The 21468-nt window shown below is 36.9% G+C and overlaps 1 protein-coding gene across 1 annotated transcript in view; it reads right to left on the minus strand.

The window, feature by feature from the left end:
• The window catches only part of TTN (titin), a 269108-nt gene that overhangs the window by 116850 nt on the left and 130790 nt on the right, over positions 1-21468 (minus strand). The window contains exons 152-205 of the mRNA XM_070580292.1: positions 21037-21105; positions 20771-20890; positions 20339-20626; positions 19422-19502; positions 18554-18631; positions 18067-18150; positions 17833-17907; positions 16128-16211; positions 15934-16017; positions 15730-15813; positions 15323-15397; positions 13330-13413; positions 12818-12892; positions 12620-12703; positions 12426-12503; positions 12190-12273; positions 11994-12077; positions 11799-11882; positions 11604-11687; positions 11413-11490; positions 11219-11302; positions 11024-11107; positions 10857-10940; positions 10562-10648; positions 9921-10004; positions 9723-9806; positions 9525-9608; positions 9330-9413; positions 9135-9218; positions 8936-9019; positions 8738-8821; positions 8540-8623; positions 8347-8430; positions 8152-8235; positions 7957-8040; positions 7763-7846; positions 7566-7652; positions 7371-7454; positions 7177-7260; positions 6983-7066; positions 6816-6899; positions 6599-6682; positions 6381-6464; positions 6168-6251; positions 5957-6034; positions 5479-5562; positions 4920-5006; positions 4565-4642; positions 4284-4361; positions 3970-4053; positions 2389-2472; positions 2113-2193; positions 1524-1598; positions 998-1111 (exon numbers count right to left, since the gene is read on the minus strand). Of these exons, the coding sequence (XP_070436393.1) occupies positions 998-1111; positions 1524-1598; positions 2113-2193; positions 2389-2472; positions 3970-4053; positions 4284-4361; positions 4565-4642; positions 4920-5006; positions 5479-5562; positions 5957-6034; positions 6168-6251; positions 6381-6464; positions 6599-6682; positions 6816-6899; positions 6983-7066; positions 7177-7260; positions 7371-7454; positions 7566-7652; positions 7763-7846; positions 7957-8040; positions 8152-8235; positions 8347-8430; positions 8540-8623; positions 8738-8821; positions 8936-9019; positions 9135-9218; positions 9330-9413; positions 9525-9608; positions 9723-9806; positions 9921-10004; positions 10562-10648; positions 10857-10940; positions 11024-11107; positions 11219-11302; positions 11413-11490; positions 11604-11687; positions 11799-11882; positions 11994-12077; positions 12190-12273; positions 12426-12503; positions 12620-12703; positions 12818-12892; positions 13330-13413; positions 15323-15397; positions 15730-15813; positions 15934-16017; positions 16128-16211; positions 17833-17907; positions 18067-18150; positions 18554-18631; positions 19422-19502; positions 20339-20626; positions 20771-20890; positions 21037-21105 (4722 nt within the window). The remainder of the gene's footprint in view (positions 1-997; positions 1112-1523; positions 1599-2112; positions 2194-2388; positions 2473-3969; positions 4054-4283; positions 4362-4564; positions 4643-4919; positions 5007-5478; positions 5563-5956; positions 6035-6167; positions 6252-6380; positions 6465-6598; positions 6683-6815; positions 6900-6982; positions 7067-7176; positions 7261-7370; positions 7455-7565; positions 7653-7762; positions 7847-7956; positions 8041-8151; positions 8236-8346; positions 8431-8539; positions 8624-8737; positions 8822-8935; positions 9020-9134; positions 9219-9329; positions 9414-9524; positions 9609-9722; positions 9807-9920; positions 10005-10561; positions 10649-10856; positions 10941-11023; positions 11108-11218; positions 11303-11412; positions 11491-11603; positions 11688-11798; positions 11883-11993; positions 12078-12189; positions 12274-12425; positions 12504-12619; positions 12704-12817; positions 12893-13329; positions 13414-15322; positions 15398-15729; positions 15814-15933; positions 16018-16127; positions 16212-17832; positions 17908-18066; positions 18151-18553; positions 18632-19421; positions 19503-20338; positions 20627-20770; positions 20891-21036; positions 21106-21468) is intronic.

Below are 21468 nucleotides of genomic sequence, written 5' to 3' on the forward strand. Positions count from 1 at the left end.
TTAATAAGTGCTCACTTTTTCTATGTCTGACTTAAAATACCAGAAGTTCCCTCTGCAGGCCAGGAGGGGTGTAAAGGGGTGAGAATCATTAGAAGCAAAGTCTTTCTCTGGAAGATTCTGTCTTTGTACATGTGTAGGTGAGAGTGGGAAAAGTGCTTATCTAAGATTATATGTAGATTATTTTAGATTGGGACATCTCATGACACCACAAATAAGACAACATTTAATTAAAATAACAAGAATAATATGCTTTCGCCAGTTTATTTCAGCTTTTAAAGATGCTGATGTTTTTAAAATTAAGCAATATTACATCGATTCAAAGAAAAATCTAAATGCAAAAAGAATGAAGGGAAGAGCACTGGATAGCAAATATATCCATAACCACTCTTTCTGGCTAAGCCAAGAGGACCACCACAGAACACAACTGGGTTTTTACTGAGTTGCAAAAGAAAAAAAAGTGGAGGGGCAGTGAGAGATCATTCACATGCTTTCCTTTCATGGTATATGAGCACATAGCTATTGGATGTCATAAATATATTACTTACTATATATTTAAAAGCACATGACATACTTTAAGAACAAAGTTTTGGCCTTTGTATAAATTTGTTACTGCAATATTAAAAATATCTTGTAAAGATTTCTTATACATTCCACATGCATAAGAGCCCAAAGATATGCATAGCAATCAGGCTTTGAAATCAGAAAACCCTTCCTCCCCACTCCACACAAGAAAGTTGGTTGGACAGGCCCTGCATCCAGATGTCCAGGATGAAGCTACCAATGCACTTTTTGACATCTAGGACAGCGGGCATGGCCTGCCAAGGCACCCCTGGGCTCCTGGAGCAGCAGGAAACATGGGTCTTTATGTAATTCCCACGCTAAGTCATGTCTGGAAGCGCACACTTCCAAAAGTAATAAATTTTTGCAAGCACTATTTCAGACGACTAGACAGAAGTTTGAAGCAAGTTAATACAACTTTGGAAGAGGTATTTTATACCTTTAAGTTGGGCTATTTTCTCCTTCACGTCTTCCTTAGGTGGAGCAGGAGCAGGAGCTGGGGGCCTTGGTTTGAGTTTTGGTTTCTCAACAACCTTCTTTTCAGGTTCAGGTTCTTGAAAGAGTATTTCAGGAGTGTTAGTGTACATATACATATGTTAATTAGTATGTGGATATACACTATATTCAGTCGAAATTTAAATATACATATGAAGTAAAAAGTCTTATTTTTTGGATATATAATATTAGTGTCCAACATAAAACATAAAAATATCAACACTATACACAGATGATGAGAGATATAGCAGAGGCACTAATAAAAACAACAAAGGAAGCATCCACATAAGGCACATTGACATGAGACAAACATTACAAATGATGTGGATACATAAGAACAAGACACACATTTAAAACACAGAACATCATACATACGGATGTAGAGACCTACTATACATGTAGAACAACATAAACCATGTATATTTCAAGATGAAGAATATGATGATGAAGATTTAAGACCAATTGAATACCTTGTACTGGTATTTCTTCTGGCTGTGGTTCAGGTTCAGGTTCTTCAGGCTCAATATACTTTTCAATTTCACGTTCTTTAAAGAATGTTGACAAAGGATAAGAGATTGTAATGTAAGATTCTTCCAAAGACACACAAATTTCACGTAGATGCAAAGATTATAGCCACACAAACAGAAATATACAATTCATACAAATTCGCTTGTCTAAAAAAAGAGATAAGATTTCTATTTTCTTATACTTGAACTTTTTATTAACTATTTTATTCGAAGTATGTTGATGGCAAATGAGATGACTTAAAATTTGACATTGGCTTATCATTGAGGATCCAATGCAATTATTCCAGTTTTACCTCAGTAAACTATATCTTTGGAATTTATAATTACCATCAAGAATAATCAAATAATCCAATTAAAGATTTCAAAAGAAGTATAACTATTTGAAAAAATGAAGGAAACGTGACAGATGCTTTTGTCTTTAATTTCAAGAAGGAATGCCACCTTATAAATGGTTTTGTATTTCTAGGTTTTCATTTCTAAAAGGAGTTTCCAAGAGATTAAAAAAATTATATTTACATAAATATATATATACCTTCAACAGGGGGAGGCACTTTTCTACCAATGGTTATGGATGCTCTTTCTTCATATATTATTTCCTCAGCAGACTCTTCAACTTAAAAAACACAGTATTTTATTTTAGACTGTATTTCAAATAGAATACTGTAACTGTTAAGTTGCAACATATCAACCATCAATAACTTTACTACATAAGACAGACAACAGATAAATACAAAAGACTCATCTACAACCAAAGTAAGATGATAAAGACGATTGTCGTCTTTCCAAGATTTATAGAGCAGCCGTGTACCTTCGACAATTGGAGCTTCTGGCTCTTCAGGGATAGGGACAGACACTTCCTCTTCTGGGACGATTTCCTTGGGCACTTCAGGCACTTTAAAGATATTGATTTTGTTTACTATTAAGAATTTAGAAGATGTGCAAGATTCTGCAAAGAGCAGGCAAAGAATATAGGAGAAAGAACTTCATCTTATAAGACTTTGTGGGGAAAATGGTTTTGAGGGCATGATGCTCTTTTGGACATCCTAATTTTACAAATGAACCTTCTCAGCCTTCTTCATTTGCTTCTCTTCCTCTGTGGACCCTTAAATGTAGGTGTTCTCTACTGGTCTAACTTCAATGCTTTAAAAAATTTGCTCTACATTCTTTGAGCAATCACCCCTGCACTCTCAACTGTTATTTCCATGTGTATGACTTCTGGATGTACATCTCAAGCCCCGATCTGTTCCCTAAGCTCCAGGTGCACATTCCCAACTTCTATACTTGAAGAATGAAAAATATATTCACTATCTTCTTTCTAATATCTGTTCAAGGACCCTATGAACCATTCTCATGGCCATCAAGCTTCAACCCTTAGAATCATCTTGGGCTCCTCTATTTCCCTACTTGCTCTGATAATAATCAGACATCAACTGAATCTCATCTCCCTCAAATCCCATCTCTGTTTCCATTTCTACCACGACTGATCTTGTCCAGCTCTTAAAGACCTAAATAACAGCAATGACTCTTTACTATTATCACCATCTTCCAACAGCTTGAACTGCTGCTAGTTACCTTTCTGAAGCCCAACTCCTATTAATTTGTACACCTGCTCCAAAACCTTTGACAATTCCTGTTCCCTACAGAATAAAGTACACGCCTTATACTGGCATTCAAAGAATCCAAAATATGACCCTCATCTTTATATCCAGCCTTATCTTTCAAGATATCCCACAACCAATTCATACTTAAGTTACACAAGTTTATTTGACAGTCCTTGAACTTCCTAGACTCTTCTACCTCTGTGCTTTTTGATATAATCTTGCCTTTGCTTAGAATACCATTTCCTCAATTGCTATATTGAGGAAGCAACCAAAATCAATCAAAGCTTACAATTGTGCTTCTTTCACACAGCTTTCCCTGATCCTCTGCCTGAAATTGGTCTTTCTTTCCTCTGTTTCTGTAGCCCTTTATCCTCACTCTGTAGGTGTGATCGCTTCCTGTCTGTGCTAGAGTTGTGCTATACTTTCTTTCTTCTCACCAGACTTAAGTAGCCTGAAGACAAGATCAGATCTTATCTTTTCTAATACAATGTCTTGTTTATGGTAAACATTCAACAATGATATGCTGAATTGAGCTGTTCTACACACGGAGTGAGAGGAGGTCCTTTTCTACCGCATGTAACCACATCACGGCACAACTGACTCTCATTCACTTTTTTCCCCTCTTGCTTGTTTGTCTCATTTTCCCTCTTTGCCCTCTTTATTTTCCTCTATTTTTCTGTAAAATGTGGTTTTGTGTAAACTTATACTTCAGTATTTTTTTCCCTAAGAATTATTAAAATGCTCAGATAGCATTCAGAGAACATATTTTTTCTCTTCATGGTAAGTACCTTTTTCTGGCAGGACTTCTCGTTTTTTGGTGACAGGCACAGGTTCTTTCTTTACTGGAACAAGTTTCTTGGGCACCTCAGGCACTTTGAAGATATTAGTTTCATTTTAGAAAGAGTACATAAAAAGAACTTAAAATGTTAAGAATAAAGAACCTATAGTTAATGGAAGAGCATTAAAATTAATGGAAACACAATAAGGACGTTTTTGTCCCCAGTTACGCAACAATGAGGACAACTTAATTCGATTCCACTTTAAGACATCAGAGTACTTCTTTTTTTTTTTTTTATTAGGATGTCAATGATGACATGAATACCTTTAGCTTCTGGTTTTTCTGGCTTCTTAACAGTTGGGACTTTCTTCACTGGGACAACTTTCTTCGCCGTCTCAGGTACTTTAAAGATATTAGTAGTATTTAATAATATAAAATTGCAAGGTGCAATATATACACATTAATTTGACAAGTATGTTCAACACTTTAACATACGGATGAGAGTTAATTACGTGATACATCACAATACATAGTAAGGAAAGAGTGTCAAATTTTAGACAGCACACAAAAACGAAGTGAATATTTATTTATTTTAGTATAAGTACCTTTAGGAGGAGGAGCTTCTGGTTTTTTGATGACAGGCACTTTCTTCTCTGGAACAATCTTCTCGGGCTCTTCAGGCACTTGAAAGATAGGAATTTCTTTTAGAGTCAGATGATTATGATGAAAAGTTTAATGCAAAGGAATGAATAAAAAAAGATCACATCTAATTCCTTGGTATGCACATTGGAAAATTCTGTAGGACCAAAGCTTTATGTGTGCAAATGACTTTTGTTCTTGCCAATGAAGCCAAATTTCAAGTAAGGAGATAGCAGACGGACATTTTACCTTGAAGAAGACATGTAATAGACATAAAAATCAAATGATGTATTTTCCCACGCAATGGGTCCTGCCTTGTACCTGCTGGTGGGGGCGCCTCTGGTTCCTCCTCTGCAACAGGAACTGGCTCTTCCTCTTCAGGAGCAATTTCCTCGGGTTCTTCATATACTTTAAAGATATAGTTAATTTTATTTCAACGTGTGGAACAATATTCTAAAATGCACAAATCATCAGACATATATCATCTTGATTTCTTCCTTTGTTTCAATTAGTATCTTTTCTTATTTTTGTTAAGATGAAATCTATCTTATTTGCACTGACTTCTGTTTCTACTGATTTGAATTCTTGGAAAACTCTTTTGGTGTTTAATGCCATTTACAGTCATTCGTTCTCCTATTCTACTTTCTCTGTACATTAGAGAAACTTTGTTTAATACAGCTTATGATGATGTTCTATGGAGATGCTGCTGACTGATAACCCAAAACAGATTTGAGATCGGTGCTAATTAAGCATGATGAAGTAAGACAAATAATTAAAGGATAGAAAATGACCAAGAGATACTGAATTAGAAAAGAAGAGGAACAAGGCTTAAATTAGAAATAGTCACAAGTGGCCAGCTCATTAGCGGTCTTACGTGTACCTTCTGGAGGAGGCGGCTCCACTTCTTCGGGAATAGGAACAGCTGGTTTCTCTTCCACGACAGGTTCCTTTGGCACCTCTGGCACTTTAAAGATATTAGGTAGTTTTACTTCTGGGCAGTTGAGAACTACATGACATTTATGCCACATCTAGTTCGCATCTAGTTCAAATAACCCAGGGACAGATCCAAGAACAAAATTCACAATTAGGCCAATAAGTGATCTGTTCTTGGACCCACAAAGTGGGGAGGAAAAAGTGGCCTATTAAGAATAACAAAACCACGTCAGCAAACTCTTCCAATGCTCATAATAGATCTATCAGTTTTTGAAAAAATCAATGATGTTATTTAAAAACTTTTAAACCCTAAACATCCAGAATAGCAGGTTTGTAGTTCTAACAAACAAAAGGGTTTCCTATAATAAGTGACTTCTGAGACCGAGAGTGAGCGCTTTTCTGCAGATCTCATTAGTGACATGTACCTTTGGGTGGTGGGACTTCCGGCTTTTTGGGGACAGCTACTTTCTTTTCTGGAACAACTTCTTTTGGAACTTCAGGCACTTTAAAGATATTAGTATTTTAATGTTATGAAGAATCATTAGTAAACTTTCATCACATTTACACAGAACAGGACACTTTTTAAAAATTGGAGGCTGTGTCCGCCTCCAACAAATGGTGGACAGCTACATGTACCTTTAGCAGGCGGGACTTCTGGCTTTTTGGGAACCACTGGAGGCACTTTCTTTTCAGGAACAACTTCCTTGGGCACCTCGGGCACTTTAAAAAGTATTAGCAGTTTTTAGCTCATAGTTTCAATGACACATGGAAATCATTAAGTCGAGCAGCCAAACATGACATTTTAAGGACAGAGATTTTTCTGTAGGAGTCAGTGGCAGTGAGAAATACCTTTCACTGGTGGTGGTTCAGGTTTTTTGGCAATGACAGCAGGTGGTTTCTTCTCTGGGACAGGTTTCTTAGGTGGCACAGTCACTAAAGATATTAGAAGTTATGTTTCAGAATCAGTGAAGGTAAGTGAGGTACAAGACTAAAGCTCATAGTGCCCAGACTTTCAGGGTAGGAAAGGCAAAAGATTGGCAAAGGCAACCCAGCAGTGGGCCAAGTACCTTTGGGGGGAGGGGCGGGCTCTGGCTCTTCCACCACTTCAGCTGGAGGCTCTTCCGGAACAACTTCCTCAGGCTCCTCATACACTTTAAAGACACAAGCTCATGTTAACACTAGAATTGAGTAAAGTATATGAAATATTTTGCAACAAGATGTTTACAACAGTAAGGAGAGAGTTTTTATTTTAAAACATGCTAGTTTGGATATTTTCATAATTACCTTCAGGGGGAGGACTTTCGGGTTTGGGAGGAATAGCTTCAGGCACTTTCTTTTCTGGGACAGCTGCCTTTGGCACCTCGGGCACTTTAAAGATATTAGTATTTTCATGATGAGACAAAATAAAGACAAATGAGCAGTATCAAACACAGCGACATGGGGGTGACTACCTTTGGCTGGTGGGACTTCCGGCTTTTTAGGAGGTGCCGCAGGTACCTTCTTTTCAGGAACAACTTCCTTGGGAGCCTCGGGCACTTAAAAGATATTAGCAAAATTACATTTAGAATTATGAGACCACTAGAACAAAATATTTTCAAGAGTCGGAGAGTTATGTCTTTTTAAGCCTAAGACCAGTGACAAATACCTTTAACAGGTGGGACTTCCGGCTTTTTAGGAGGTGGCGCAGGCACTTTCTTTTCAGGAACAACTTCCTTGGGAGCCTCAGGCACTTAAAAGATATTAGTAAAATTACATTGAGAGTTATGGGACCACTGGAACAAAATATTTTCAAGAGCAGAAGACTTATATCTTTTTAAGCCTAAGGTCAGTGACCAGTACCTTTAACAGGTGGGACTTCCGGCTTTTTAGGAGGTGGCACATGCACTTTCTTTTCAGGGACAACTTCCTTGGGAGCCTCGGGCACTTAAAAGATATTAGTAAAATTGTATTTAGTAGTTTAGAGACCACTGGAACAACATATTTTCAAGAGCAGAAAACTTATGTCTTCTTAAGTTTAAGGTCAGTGACCAATACCTTTAACAGGTGGGACTTCTGGCTTTTTAGGAGGTGGCACAGGCACTTTCTTTTCAGGGATGATTTCTTCTTTGGGAGCTTCAGGCACTTAAAAGACATTGGTAAAATTACATTTAGTAGTTTTGAGACCACTAGAACAAAATGTTTTTAACAGCAGAAGAGTTATGTCTTTTTAACCTAAGATCGGTGGCAAATACCTGTAACAGGTGGGACTTCTGGCTCTTTAGGAGGCGCCACAGGTACTTTCTTTTCAGGAACAACTTTCTTGGGAGGCTCGGGCACTTAAAAGATATTAGTAAAATTACATTGAGAGTTATGGGACCACTAGAACAAAATATTTTCAAGAACAGAAGAGTTACGTCTTCTTAAGTCTAAGACCAGTGACAAATACCTTTAACAGGTGGGACTTCTGGCTCTTTAGGAGGTGGCACAGGCACTTTCTTTTCAGGGACAACTTCTTTGGGAGCTTCAGGCACTTAAAAGATATTAGTAAAATTACATTTAGGAGTGATGAGACCGCTGGAACAAAATGCATTCAAGAGCAGAAGAGTTACATCTTTTTAAGGCAAAGACTAGTGACAAATACCTGTAACAGGTGGGACTTCTGGCTTTTTAGGAGGTGCCACAGACACTTTCTTTTCAGGAACAACTTCCTTAGGAGCTTCGGGCACTTAAAAGATATTAGTAAAATTACATGTAGAAGTTATGGGACCAATAGGACAAAATATTTTCAAGAGCAGAAGAGTTAGGTCTTTTTAAGTCTAAGGTGAGTGATAAGTACCTGTGACAGGTGGAACTTCTGGCTTTTTAGGACGTGGCACAGGTACTTTCTTTTCAGGAACAACTTCTTTAGGAGCTTCAGGCACTTAAAAGATATTAGTAAAATTAAAGTTAGTGGTTATGAGACTTCTAGAACAAAATACTTTTAAGAGCGGAAGAGTTACCTCCTTAAGTTTAAGGTGAGTGATAAGTACCTGTAACAGGTGGGACTTCAGGCTTTTTAGGGGGTGCCGCTGGTGCTTTCTTCTCAGGGACAATTTCTTGAGGAACTTCAGGCACTTAAAAGATATTAGTAGTTTTACACTTAGATTAATGAGATCGGTGGACCAGCAATATTTCCAAGAGAAGAAGAGGTATTTCTTCTGTAGAATAAGGGCTGGGGTGAAAAATACCTGACACTGGTGGGGATTCTGGCTTTTTGGGTGGTGCCTTGGGAACTTTCTTTTCTGGAACAACTTCTTGAGGAACTTCAGGCACTTGAAAGATATTAGTAGTTTTACAGTTAGGTTAATGAAGAGCAATGGTCTAAACTGTTTTCAATAGCAGAAGAGATGATTCTTCTGGAAAATGAGTTTAGGGCTAAAATGTACCTGGGACAGGTAGGGCTTCTGGCTTTTTGGGTGGTGCCTTGGGAACTTTCTTTTCTGGAACAACTTCTTGGGGAGCCTCAGGCACTTGAAAGATATTAGTAGTTTTACAGTTAGGTTAATGAAGAGCAATGGACTGAAATTATTCTCAAGAATGGAAGAGATATTTCTTCTGCAAAATGAGGTCAGAGCTAACAAGTACCTGTGACAGGTGGGGCTTCTGGTCTTTTGGGTGGAAACTTGGGAACCTTCTTTTCTGGGATGACTTCTTGGGGAGCCTCAGGCACTTAAAAGATATTAGTAAAATTACATTTAGGAGTGATGAGACAGCTGGAACAAAATATTTTCAAGAGCAGAAGAGTTACATCTTTTTAAGCCTAAGACCAGTGACAAATACCTGTAACAGGTGGGACTTCTGGCTTTTTAGGAGGTGCCACAGGCACTTTCTTTTCAGGGACAACTTCCTCAGGAGCCTCAAGCACTTAAAAGATATGAGTAAAATTACATTTAGGAGTAATGAGATCAGTAGAACAAAATGCTTTCAAGAGCATTAGAGTTACATCTTTTTAAGCCTAAGGCCAGTGACAAGTACCTGTAACAGGTGGGACTTCAGGCTTTTTAGGAGGTGCCACTGGTGCTTTCCTTTCAGGGATAATTTCTTGTGGAACTTCAGGCACTTAAAAGATATTAGTAGTTTTACACTTGGGTTAATGAGATCAATGGACCAGCAATATTTCCAAGAGAAGAAGAGGTATTTCTTCTGTAGAATAAGGGCTGGGGTGAAAAATACCTGACACTGGTGGGGATTCTGGCTTTTTGGGTGGTGCCTTGGGAACTTTCTTTTCTGGAACAACTTCTTGAGGAACTTCAGGCACTTGAAAGATATTAGTAGTTTTACAGTTAGGTTAATGAAGAGCAATGGTCTAAACTGTTTTCAATAGCAGAAGAGATGATTCTTCTGGAAAATGAGTTTAGGGCTAAAATGTACCTGGGACAGGTAGGGCTTCTGGTTTTTTGGGTGGTGCCTTGGGAACTTTCTTTTCTGGAACAACTTCTTGGGGAGCCTCAGGCACTTGAAAGATATTAGTAGTTTTACAGTTAGGTTAATGAAGAGCAATGGACTGAAATTATTCTCAAGAATGGAAGAGATATTTCTTCTGCAAAATGAGGTCAGGGCTAACAAGTACCTGTGACAGGTGGGGCTTCTGGTTTTTTGGGTGGAGTCGTGGGAATTATCCTTTTTGAGACAACTTCTTGAGCAGCTTCAGGTACTTGAAAGATATTAGTATTTTTAGAACTTATGAATAGTGAAGGCGTTATGTTACCATGATTGTGAATAGTACAAGATAATATTTTTCTTCTTAACAGAGCAGTGGGAATAAATACATTTAGCAGGTGGGGCCTCTGGCGTTTTGGGCACAGCCAAAGACACTTTCTTTTCAGCTACAATTTCTTTAGAAGCTTCAGGAACTTCGAAGATATTAGTGTATTTTAGTTAGAAACTATAAAGGGGGAATATTGACAACACATTTACCCAAGCAAATAAAATTTGTGAGACTGCTGGATCTTCTATACACACTTTTCCCACCCCTCTGAAACAGGTGACAAACACCACGGAAGGATAAATACCTTTAGCAGGTGGAGGTTCTGGCTTCTTAGGAGGAGCCACAGGCACTTTCTTTTCAGGGATGACTTCCTTTGGCGGCACCTCGGGCACTTCAAAGATATTGGTAATTTGTGTTTAGAAAAGGTGAAAATAGTTGATGACTATACCATGCAATCATGCACCAAGATATTTTGGATAACTGCTGACTGTTTTTTTCTTTAGAATGATATCATCTTTATGTAGTAGGATTTACATATGTAATTTTCTAGATAAAATAGCGGGTGTTTTTCTCCCTGGTATATATAGCTTTGACATTACCTTCAGGGGGAGGACTTTCCGGTTTGGGAGGAATAGCTTCAGGCACTTTCTTTTCTGGGACAGCTGCCTTTGGCACCTCAGGCACTTTAAAGACATTAGTATTTTCATGATTAGGTTGACCAAAGACAAACAGACAGTATCAAACACAGCGACATGGGGGTGACTACCTTTGGCTGGTGGGACTTCCGGCTTTTTAGGAGGTGCCGCAGGCACTTTCTTTTCAGGAACAACTTCCTTGGGAGCCTCGGGCACTTAAAAGATATTAGTAAAATTACATTTAGGAGTTATGAGACCATTAGAATACAATATTTTCAAGAGCAGATGAGTTACCTCTTCTTAAGTCTGAAGTCAGTGACAAATACCTTTAACAGGTGGGACTTCCGGCTTTTTAGGAGGTGGCGCAGGCACTTTCTTTTCAGGAACAACTTCCTTGGGAGCCTCAGGCACTTAAAAGATATTAGTAAAATTACATTTAGAATTATGAGACCACTGGAACAAAATATTTTCAAGAGCAGAAGACTTATGTCTTTTTAAGTCTAAGGATCATGACCAATACCTTTAACAGGTGGGACTTCCGGCTTTTTAGGAGGTGGCACATGCACTTTCTTTTCAGGGACAACTTCTTCCTCGGGCACTTAAAAGATATTAGTAAAATTACATGTAGAAGTTATGAAGACCACTGGAACAAAATATTTTCAAGAGCAGAAGAGTTACGTCTTTTTAGGCCTAAAGACCAGTGACAAATACCTTTCACAGGTGGGACTTCTGGTTTTTTAGGAGGTGGCACAGGCACTTTCTTTTCAGGGACAACTTCCTTGGGAACCTCAGGCACTTAAAAGATATTAGTAAAATTACATTGAGAGTTATGAAGACCACTGGAACAAAATATTTTCGAGAGCAGAAGACTTATGTCTTTTTAAGCCTAAGGTCCATGACAAATACCTGTAACAGGTGGGACTTCCCGCTTTTTAGGAGGTGGCACATGCACTTTCTTTTCAGGGACAACTTCCTCGGGAGCCTCGGGCACTTAAAAGATATTAGTAAAATTGCATTTAGGAGTGATGAGACCACTGGAACAAAATACTTTCAAGAGCAGAAGAGTTACATCTTTTTAAGCCTAAGACCAGTGACAAATACCTGTAACAGGTGGGACTTCTGTTTTTTTAGGCGGTGCCATAGGCACTTTCTTTTCAGGGACAACTTCCTTGGGAGCCTCGGGCACTTAAAAGATATTAGTAAAATTACATGTAGGAGATATGAAGACCAGTGGAACAAAATATTTTCAAGAGCAGATGAGTTCTATCTTCTCCAACCTAAGATCCGTGACAAGTACCTGTAACAGGTGGAACTTCTGGCTTTTTAGGAGGCCTCACAGGCACTTTCTTTTCAGGGACCACCTCTTTGGGAGCTTCCAGCACTTTGAAGATATTAGTAAATTTACATTTGAGTCACAAGGATCAACACAGACAAGAATCACATTTACACACCAAAAAGAACGTTCAAGGCTAGCAAGGTGGTTCTTTCTAGCACCCTCCCTATCCCAGCTTGAAGGGATGGTTAGAAATGTACCTTTGACAGGTACAACTTCAGGTTTTTGGGGAAGATGCACTTTCTTTTCCAAGACAACTTCTTTGGGAACTTCAGGCACTTTAAAGATATTAATATTTTTACATTTAGGAGTTACAAGAATCAGTACAAACAGGTAACACACTTATACAGGACAAGACATTTTCCCAAACCTCTAAGCTTCCAGCAAGATATACCTTCATCATGAAAGACTTCAGGCTTTTTGTGAGGAACCACGTATGTTTTCTTTTCAGGGACAATTTCTTGGGGAGCTTCGGGTACTTTAAGAGATTAGTATTTCCATTTAGTGTTATGAAGATCACTAGGAACAGTAAAATATTTTCAAGACTGAAAGAGCTATTTCTTCTTGAACTTGAGGGCATGGTAACTTGTACCTTTAACTGATGGAGGTTCTCTCTTTTTGGAAGGAACTCTTTTTGCAGGAACAGCTTCTTGAGGAGATTCAGGCACTTTAAAGATATTAGTATTTCACATGTAAGAGTTAAAACGACTAATGAAAACAGTAACCACAATAAGTTAGCAAATATAGTTTTCTAGAAGTCTCTTTTCTGTCCATTCTCCCCTTGCCCCAGCAGTCGACTAAGTCGAACGGGGTTAAGTAGGATCCTTGAGAAGAGGTGCTCACCCTTCTCCAGCACCCAGCAGAGTCCCTGGGACCCTCCCTACTAAATAGTTGTTGAATGAATGCTTTTAATACAGGGGTTTTCTGTTTTGATAGGGACAGCCACAAATATTTTCTTTTGAGAGGGAGCTTCTCGTGGAGCTTCAGATGCTTTAAAGATATTAGTATGTTTACATTTAAGAGTTACGAAGAACATTAGAAAACATAGTTTTAAGAGCAGAGGGTAGTTTTTTTCTTCAATATCTATTCAGAGGTGACATGTACCTTTCACAGGCAGACGTTCTGGCTCTTCAGGAACATCCTCAGGTACTGTCACTTCAGGAGCAACTTCTGTCACAGCTTCTGGTACTTTGAAGATATTAGTATTACACTTAGACGTGAAAGGATTAGTGGAGACATTAATCACTTTGAACCAAAGTGATTTTTGTGGCTACAAGGGTGCTTCCTTCAAGAATTGGAAAAGGTATAAAGTCTTGAGGAAAGGAACCAAATCTTATTTGTCTTTGTTTATTATTCCCCAGCTCCCTGGTACCATGCATATAATAGACATTTATGAAGGAAGGAATGATAGAATAAATGGTCCCTTTAGTGGAGGGTGTTTCAATTTCAGGGGAGCAGCCATGGGCATTTCCTTTACAGGGACAACTTCTTGAGGTGAGTTTTAGTCATAACGCTACCTACAGGAATACCCCAGACTGGGAGACCTCCCTGCTCCCTGAATCTGATTCTTGGGGAACAATATGAATACTTGATTATTAGGAGCTGTTTTTTTAGTCACCTCAGGCACTATCAATATATATTTTTTTTAAGATTGGCACCTGAACTAACAACTGTTGCCAATTTTCTTTTTTCTGTTCTGCTTTTTCTCCCCAAATCCCCCCAGTACATAGTTATATATCTTAGTTGTGACTCGTAGTTGTGGCATGTGGGACGCCACCTCAACGTGACCTGAGGAGTGGTGCCATGTCCGCGCCCAGGATCCGAACCAACGAAACCGTGGGCCGCCGAAGCAGAGCACGCGAACTTAGCCACTTGGCCAAGGAGCCAGCCCCCAGGCACTATCAATATTAATAATTTCATTTCTTGGAATGGTAGATGTATAGAAAATTAGATCATGGAAAAATTTTTAAGTGAAAAATTTTTTTTTATAATTAACGATGTACTTTTGCTATTAGCTTAGGGAAAACAAAACAGCTCCTTTCTTATCCGGGTTGGCTTTATCTTGTACCCTTACCTTAGGCACTTTTCAAGTATAGGAGAGAGGAAAACAACTAAAAGGTTCTAGACTGAGAAAACAATGTCAAAGTGTTAGATATTCTTTAAATTACAGACTATCATGGGTATTGTGAATAAATTGTTATTCTGGATGTTTTAAAACTTTCTCATCTTTTGATTCATCTAAAAATATTCAAAGTGGAAAAATGTTGGACTCTTTAAAAATAAAAGACAACAAGAGAAGCAAATAAGTATTGAGGGCAGAATTCGAACTTAACTGGTTTTGGTTTTAACTGCCTTGCTTTTAGAAGGTTCCCAGGGAGATGATATTATAGATGGAACAGCTCCATATTGAACTTAAATTTATTTTCTTTAAGTCATAGTTTTCCGAAAATATTTCTATGATGTTTAAGTCTTATGGGAAATCAGTTCTTTCAAATTTATATGGCTTGTTTTTAGACATAAGTTTATTTTAATAGAAAAGCAATTCCAACAGGTAGCTATATTTTATCCTGGAATTTCATCCCCATGGCGGGATGAATTACGGATTTATAGGCTACAGCCAAGCACCTCTGTCATTCGATGACACTGATTTCTGCTTTAAAGGGGGAGGGAATGTTGAGCCAGTTCAATCTAGTTTCAGGGATATAAATGCTACAAGTGGTCTCATGTACATTTTTTTCTAGCTAGTCTGATTTTTACTTTTTAAGCAAACAGTAATAACTATTTCCTATTGAAGAATCCATCTCAGTCACATCTGCACGTTATATGTATTTACATTTTCCCTGGAGGCCTCAGGCATAAACTTATAGCCCAAGCAGCTTCCATGTGTATAAGTTAAAGATTTTTTTTCCCTCTATTTTCTCTTGAATGACTCATGGGGACATTTATATACCCAGCTGAGCTGCTGCTCTGGCAGACCCACTTCTCTGAAATGACTTCTTTGATAGCACCCGGAGCTTTAAAGATATTAGTATTTTTACATGTGTTAAGTACAACTACAATCATGAGATAAGAAAGTTGACTTTCTTCTGGCTTGTACCTTTTGGTGGTGGCGTCTTTCTTCTAGCAACAGGAGCTTGTCTCTCTGGAACACCTTCTATGAAGACTTCCAATTCTTTAAAGATATTAGTATTTTTTAATCGAGAAAAGGTAAAGGCATGAAGACCTGACTTGCAAAGAAAGTTAGGTATATTAACAGCTATTGTAACTTTAAATTAGAAAGTTTATTTTTGTTCTAATAGTTTATCTTGGTATATTGTATGAGTGGGACTTGACTTTTTGGGGGCAAGTCATAGATAGTTCCTTGTCTTGGGCATATTAAGTGCTCTAAAGATATTAGTATTTTAGCATTAGAGGGTGTGAGAATCTACACAAAACACTAAATATATTTTGCAGACTGAAGAAGAAAGATTATCTTATTGAGATTTTCATAACTAAGAATTATACCTTCAGTTGGAGGGTGCTCTGGAATTTTGGTAACAGCCTCTGGTAACTCCACCTCTGGAAACACTTCTCTAGTTGTATCAGGCTCTTTAAAGATATCAGTAAGTTTACACTTAGAAATTGTAAAGACAGTAAATTATATAGCATGCAATTTTTGAGTCTTGAAGCCAAAGATATTCATCCAAGTGTGATGTTGTGGGACTGTACCTTTAGCTGCTGGTGTTTCTCTCTTTTTAGGAACAGTCACATATGTTTCGTCCTCTGGAACAACCTTCTTGGGTGGCTCAGGCACTTAAAAGATATGAGTATAGTTATATTTATAAATGGTGAAGGAAAGTATTGAGCTTTTAAAATGAGCCAAAAATAAATTGTCTTCAGACTGCATCATTGGTGTTCTATACCTTTTGTTAGTTTGATTTTTGTCTTTTGAAGATGAGTCACAAGTACTTCTTCTTCTGGGGCCAATTCTTCAGTTACTTCATAAACTTTAAAGATATTAGTATTTGCACAATTAGGGGCATTTCAAGGTGGATGAAGAATAGTATTAAGACAAACATAATACATAATACACATTTATCACTCAAATTACCAGTAGTGCATAGACACAAACTAGTGGCAATGACACCTTGGCTAGGAAAAAGCCTCATTCCCAGTTTTATGACATAGGACTCTCAGCATTTCTTGATGATCATGATGATAGAATGGAGAAATTCATTGGCCAGGGACTATATGATTCTTCTACTTTGTCCACTGAAAGTTACTGGTAAGACTGTCCTATTGCTTTTAGTTTTTATGGATTTGTTCACAAAGAACAGGGTTGATGTTGAGTTGCACATCAAGAATTCTCCTATAATTTGACCTATGGGAAATTCATGTAAATCCTTTCCTTTTCCAGGAACCTAATTATATATATTTTCAAACCAAATATAGTTTATGGCTTCATAGTTTAATATGAATGTGAAACCATTTAGGAATTGGAAGTAGAAAAGAAAAAGAAAAATGATTAAATATTTGGAAAATAAGGCAAATGAAGAAAATAAAGATTTCTCCAGCTTTTAGAAAGGAAGACTGTCTGATAATAATAACCAAGTTCAAGTATAGAAAGATTATTCAAAGGAGGGAGTCACTATATATACATTTATTTATTTATTTTTGCTGAGGAAGATTAGCTCTGAGCTAACATCTGTTGCCAATCTTCCTCTTTGTTTTGCTTGAAGAAGATTAGCCCTGAGCTAACATTTGTGCCAGTCTTCCTCTACTTTATTTGTGGGTGGCTGCCACAGCATGGCTGTTGAGTGGTGTAGGTTCATGCCTGGGATCCAAACCCATGAACCTGGGCTGCCACAGAGAGTGTGCCGAAGTTAACCACTATGACACAGGGCCAGCCCCTCATCATATATTTTTATCTCAACCTAGTATTACAGGGTGACCAAAAAATTGGGTTTAAACAGAGAATTTTTTAGATTAAAATATGTGGAAGAGAATCTCAACTACTGTCATTTTTACTATTCAGATTATTGAACAGTATTCTATTCAGAATATTTTATTATTCAGATTATTTTACTCCTGAGATTATTTAATCATAGTTTCACATTAAAGCCAAAAAAAAAAAAAAAAAAGGCTTGAAAACACTTTTGAGGTTCTAATGGCCTTGTAAATCCATGGTCATTCGAAGAGCATTGCCCCAATGTTTCCAGTGATTGTTATGGAGAGTAAAAAAATAATAATGGTGGAGTATTTTGATTCTACAAAATCCAATTAAAATATAATTACGAAGTTAAAGTAAGTTACTTAATAGTCTAAGAAAATAAATTGCTTCAAAGCAGAAGACATTTGCACGGTTAACAAGACATGGCAATGACAAATTCAACAAGACAAATGACTTTTCGAAAATCAGGCAATGTTATAAGAAAAGAACTATTTATTTTTTAAATTGGTGAGGAAATATACCTTTTGTGAGGCCAATAGCCATTCAAAATTATTTCATTTTAGCCAAATATTTTTGGCAGCTTAGGCTTTTACAAGATATTAGTATATTTACTTTAAAAAGGCACGAAGACAAACACAAATGAAGCCAACGAGAACTACCAATTTTTCTACACTCACTGTATGTCGTCAGGTCTTCAGAAAAAACTATAGCTGATTTTTCTTCTTGAATACTTTTCTTAGGTACCTCAGGAACTTTAAAGATATTAGTATATTAATTATTATAAATAACAAATATAAGATATTAAGAATATAAAGAAACAAAATACAAGGATTTAACATCACACATATTCACATTAAGCCATGAATAACGAAACGTAGTTATTTCATTTTATGATTAGTATCAGTGTCTACCTTTAGCTGGTGGAACTTCAGGCTTTTTAGGAACCGCTTCACGAACTTTCTCTTCTGGAACAATTTTCTTGGGTGCTTCAGGTGCTTTAAAGATATTTGTTTGTTTTATTTTTAAGAATTTCATAATTGGGTATAAAATGTCAAGACAAAAAGGGGCATCTAACAAGAAGAATGTCAAAAATTCCAGAATCATAAGCCAACTACACACACAGTCAACGCATCTCTCTAGATGGCCTTGTCAATGAGTCCTTGACTTGTCACATTGGAAACACTTTGCCCTTTGGATATAGCATCATTTTCTATCATCATCTGAAATGTTTATTTGCTTCTAGAGCTACTTGACAATAGCTGCCAAAGTGAATTATTTTAAAAAAGAAGTTGAGAGGTCAACATTGTTTAATAATTGCTTAAGAAGAGGATCAATACAAACAAATAAAGTGAATAAAAGGAGGCTTTATATTAGTGGTGAATCAGCAAAGGCAGGTACCTTTAGCTGGTGGAACTTTGGGCTCTTCAGGAACACGGACTTTTTCTTCTACCACAATTTTCTTGGGCACTTCAGGCACTTTAAAGATAGTAGTAATAATTTCTCTTACTTTTAAACATTCATGAAGATTTTTAACAAGCAGAGCACAAGAGAAATGTAAACACAGAACAGAACAGAACCACAATATAAAATACAGACATCACTTTATCAATACATTACAATAATTAAAATAAGTTGAATTTTGATAACAAATATGACAACAAAGATCCAGGGAAATTTCCCATGTTAGAATCATAAGAGCTTGATAAGAAGAATTAACAAGAAACTTTCAGCTGGTGCTGTTTCTACTTGTTTTGGAGGACTAATTGGCACCTTCTCTTCAGTGTAAACATTCTTAAAGCTTCAGGGACTTTAAAGATATAAGTATATATTATTTATTAGATATTATTTTTTATTTCTATTGTGAAATTCAAGAGATTTACAAAAATGAATAAAGCAGGGACATTAAACAGTCACAATGTATTTATATTTACTAAGTTATTAAAATTTGTAATTAACAGGTAAACATGGATTTATCTATAGACAAGTTAGTAATTATATAATCAAATAGTAGTAAAGACGGAAATCTGGGTTCACTATTTGGTTAGTGGGGATACTTGCTTTGGGTATCTCAGGTGTAACAACAGTGGGTTTCTTCTTTGGTAGGACTTTATTTGGACCCTTAGCCACTTTAAAGATATTAGTTTGTTTTAGAAATTCCAAAAACAGAAAACACAGAAGAAAACATCAAGGAGAATGCAAACTTGTCAAGCATCGAGGGTGCTACTGTATTTAAAGTTAGGTAGGTAATTTTGCACCAATAAAATACCTTTAGCTGGTGGCTCTTTTCGAGGAACAACTTTAGTGGGTGGTTTTTTTGGAGGGACGACTTTCTCAGATATCTCAGGCCCTTCAAAGATATTAGTGTGTTGGTTTAGAATGAACTCTTGAAGTATTATGGAGCACTACGATCAAAGTTAGTCCAATGAGGGCTCCTAAAATGCTTTACCTATTTATATGTTTTGAATTTATACCACACCTACATCCAAAAAGGACTTAATTTTGCTCAATTTCATCTATATTATAGATTTACTCTGTATGCTAAGCACACACAAACACACACACAAATTCCTTCATGTTACACACATATTAATTTGTGCAAGATCCGAAGTGGGACTGCAGAGAATTTATCTGCATTATGGTTTATCCTCAGAATATAGTATTAGAGTGCAGGTGCTGTTACTAACACTTCATTTACTTCCTTAATGTTATTTCTATAATGAAATTAGCATAAAATGGTTGAAGCTTTTGATAAGTAATTATCAGTTTGTGAAGAGCTGACTGAAATGTTAACAAAGCAATAGTTATTTTGCCTGAACACGTAAGAGCTTTTTTTCACTCAACTGATGAGACTGGTCAGTTATTTTGGTACTTGCAACAATCAGGTAACGTTCTTAGTTGGATTTAAAAAAGAATCCACAAGTTCATAGAGTGATCTTCTTAGATAAGTAGATACCAAATATTATTATCTTGTCTGCAAAATTATACTCTGTGTGGTTAGTCTCTACTCTCTATCAGTCTTTGTATCAAATAGTTTAAACTCATGCTTGAAGCATTCCATGATTGTAACTTGGAAAGTAAGTGGGCGTTTTTAGGGTTCCAAACTGAACATGAAATGCACTTTTAAAAAAAAGTTAGTTCGAGCAAGATCTAACAATTTGTGAGATCTGTAGACTTCCCCTATACCTTTAGGTGGAGCTTTGGGTTCTTCGTAAACTTCCACTTCTTCAGCCTCTAAAACTTCTATTACCCTACGGACCTCTTCAACCTCGTGGACTTCTTCAAATCTGTGCTCTTCCACTTTGGTGAATTCTTCTACTTCGTGGAACTCTTCTTCTTCAAAATATTCTTCAACTTCATGGAACTCTTCTTCCTCAAGAACTGCTTCCGCTTCTACTATTTCAAATTCTGTTCTTTCTCTAACTACTTCCTCTTTGTGGAAGGCAACTGATATTTTTTCTTCGACAGTCCTCCCTGAAAGAGCATCTATTTTAAGAGATTTATCTTTTTTAAACACAGAAGAAATGAAGATGTAAATTCAAAATTTAAAATAAAGACAACTGGAAAAAAGGCTTTCATGCAACAAAACATGAAAATCAAATATTTTCCCAAAAATACCTTTAGCTGGGGGAACAGCTTCTTTTTTAGGCACAAGGACTTTCTTTTCTGGGACTTTCTTTTCTGGGATTTTCTTTTCTGGGACTTTCTTTTCTGGGACTTTCTTTTGTACTTCGGGCACTTAAAAAATACAGTTTTAACATTTAGGACAGTCAAGGGCAAGCTTTCATAGACAAAAGACATAAAAAACATTCAAGACATACAGACATAAAACATTTAATGAAAAAAGATTGAAAGAAAAGTCAGGTTTAAGAGAGAAAATGTACCTTTGGCTGGAGGTGCCTCTTTTTTCTGAACAGGAACAGGTACTTTTTCCTCAGGAACCTTCTTTGGAACTTTAAAGATATTAGGCATTTCAGTTAGCCAACAATACGCAATAGCAAACATGAAATAACAACATCAGAAACAGCATCAACATTATGATAATCAAAGTCTAAGAAGTCACCTGTACTATTGGACACCAATTTTATAGGCAATACAGATATTTTCCCAAATCACTCATTTGTGCTAACCATACCCTTAGAAGAAGATATGTCTGCAAAAAACCTGTCCTGTTCTATTTTTTCTTAAATGGCGGGGATTACCAATATTGGTCCTACTTTTACTATTTTTAATTTGATGAAGACTTATTTGAAATGATTACCATCATAGAGTACTTAAGCCTTGACAATGGCATTATGTTCTGCAGGACACTATTA

Source organism: Equus przewalskii, chromosome 17 (genome assembly GCF_037783145.1).
Source record: "Equus przewalskii isolate Varuska chromosome 17, EquPr2, whole genome shotgun sequence".
In the NCBI taxonomy this organism is placed as follows: domain Eukaryota; kingdom Metazoa; phylum Chordata; class Mammalia; order Perissodactyla; family Equidae; genus Equus; species Equus przewalskii.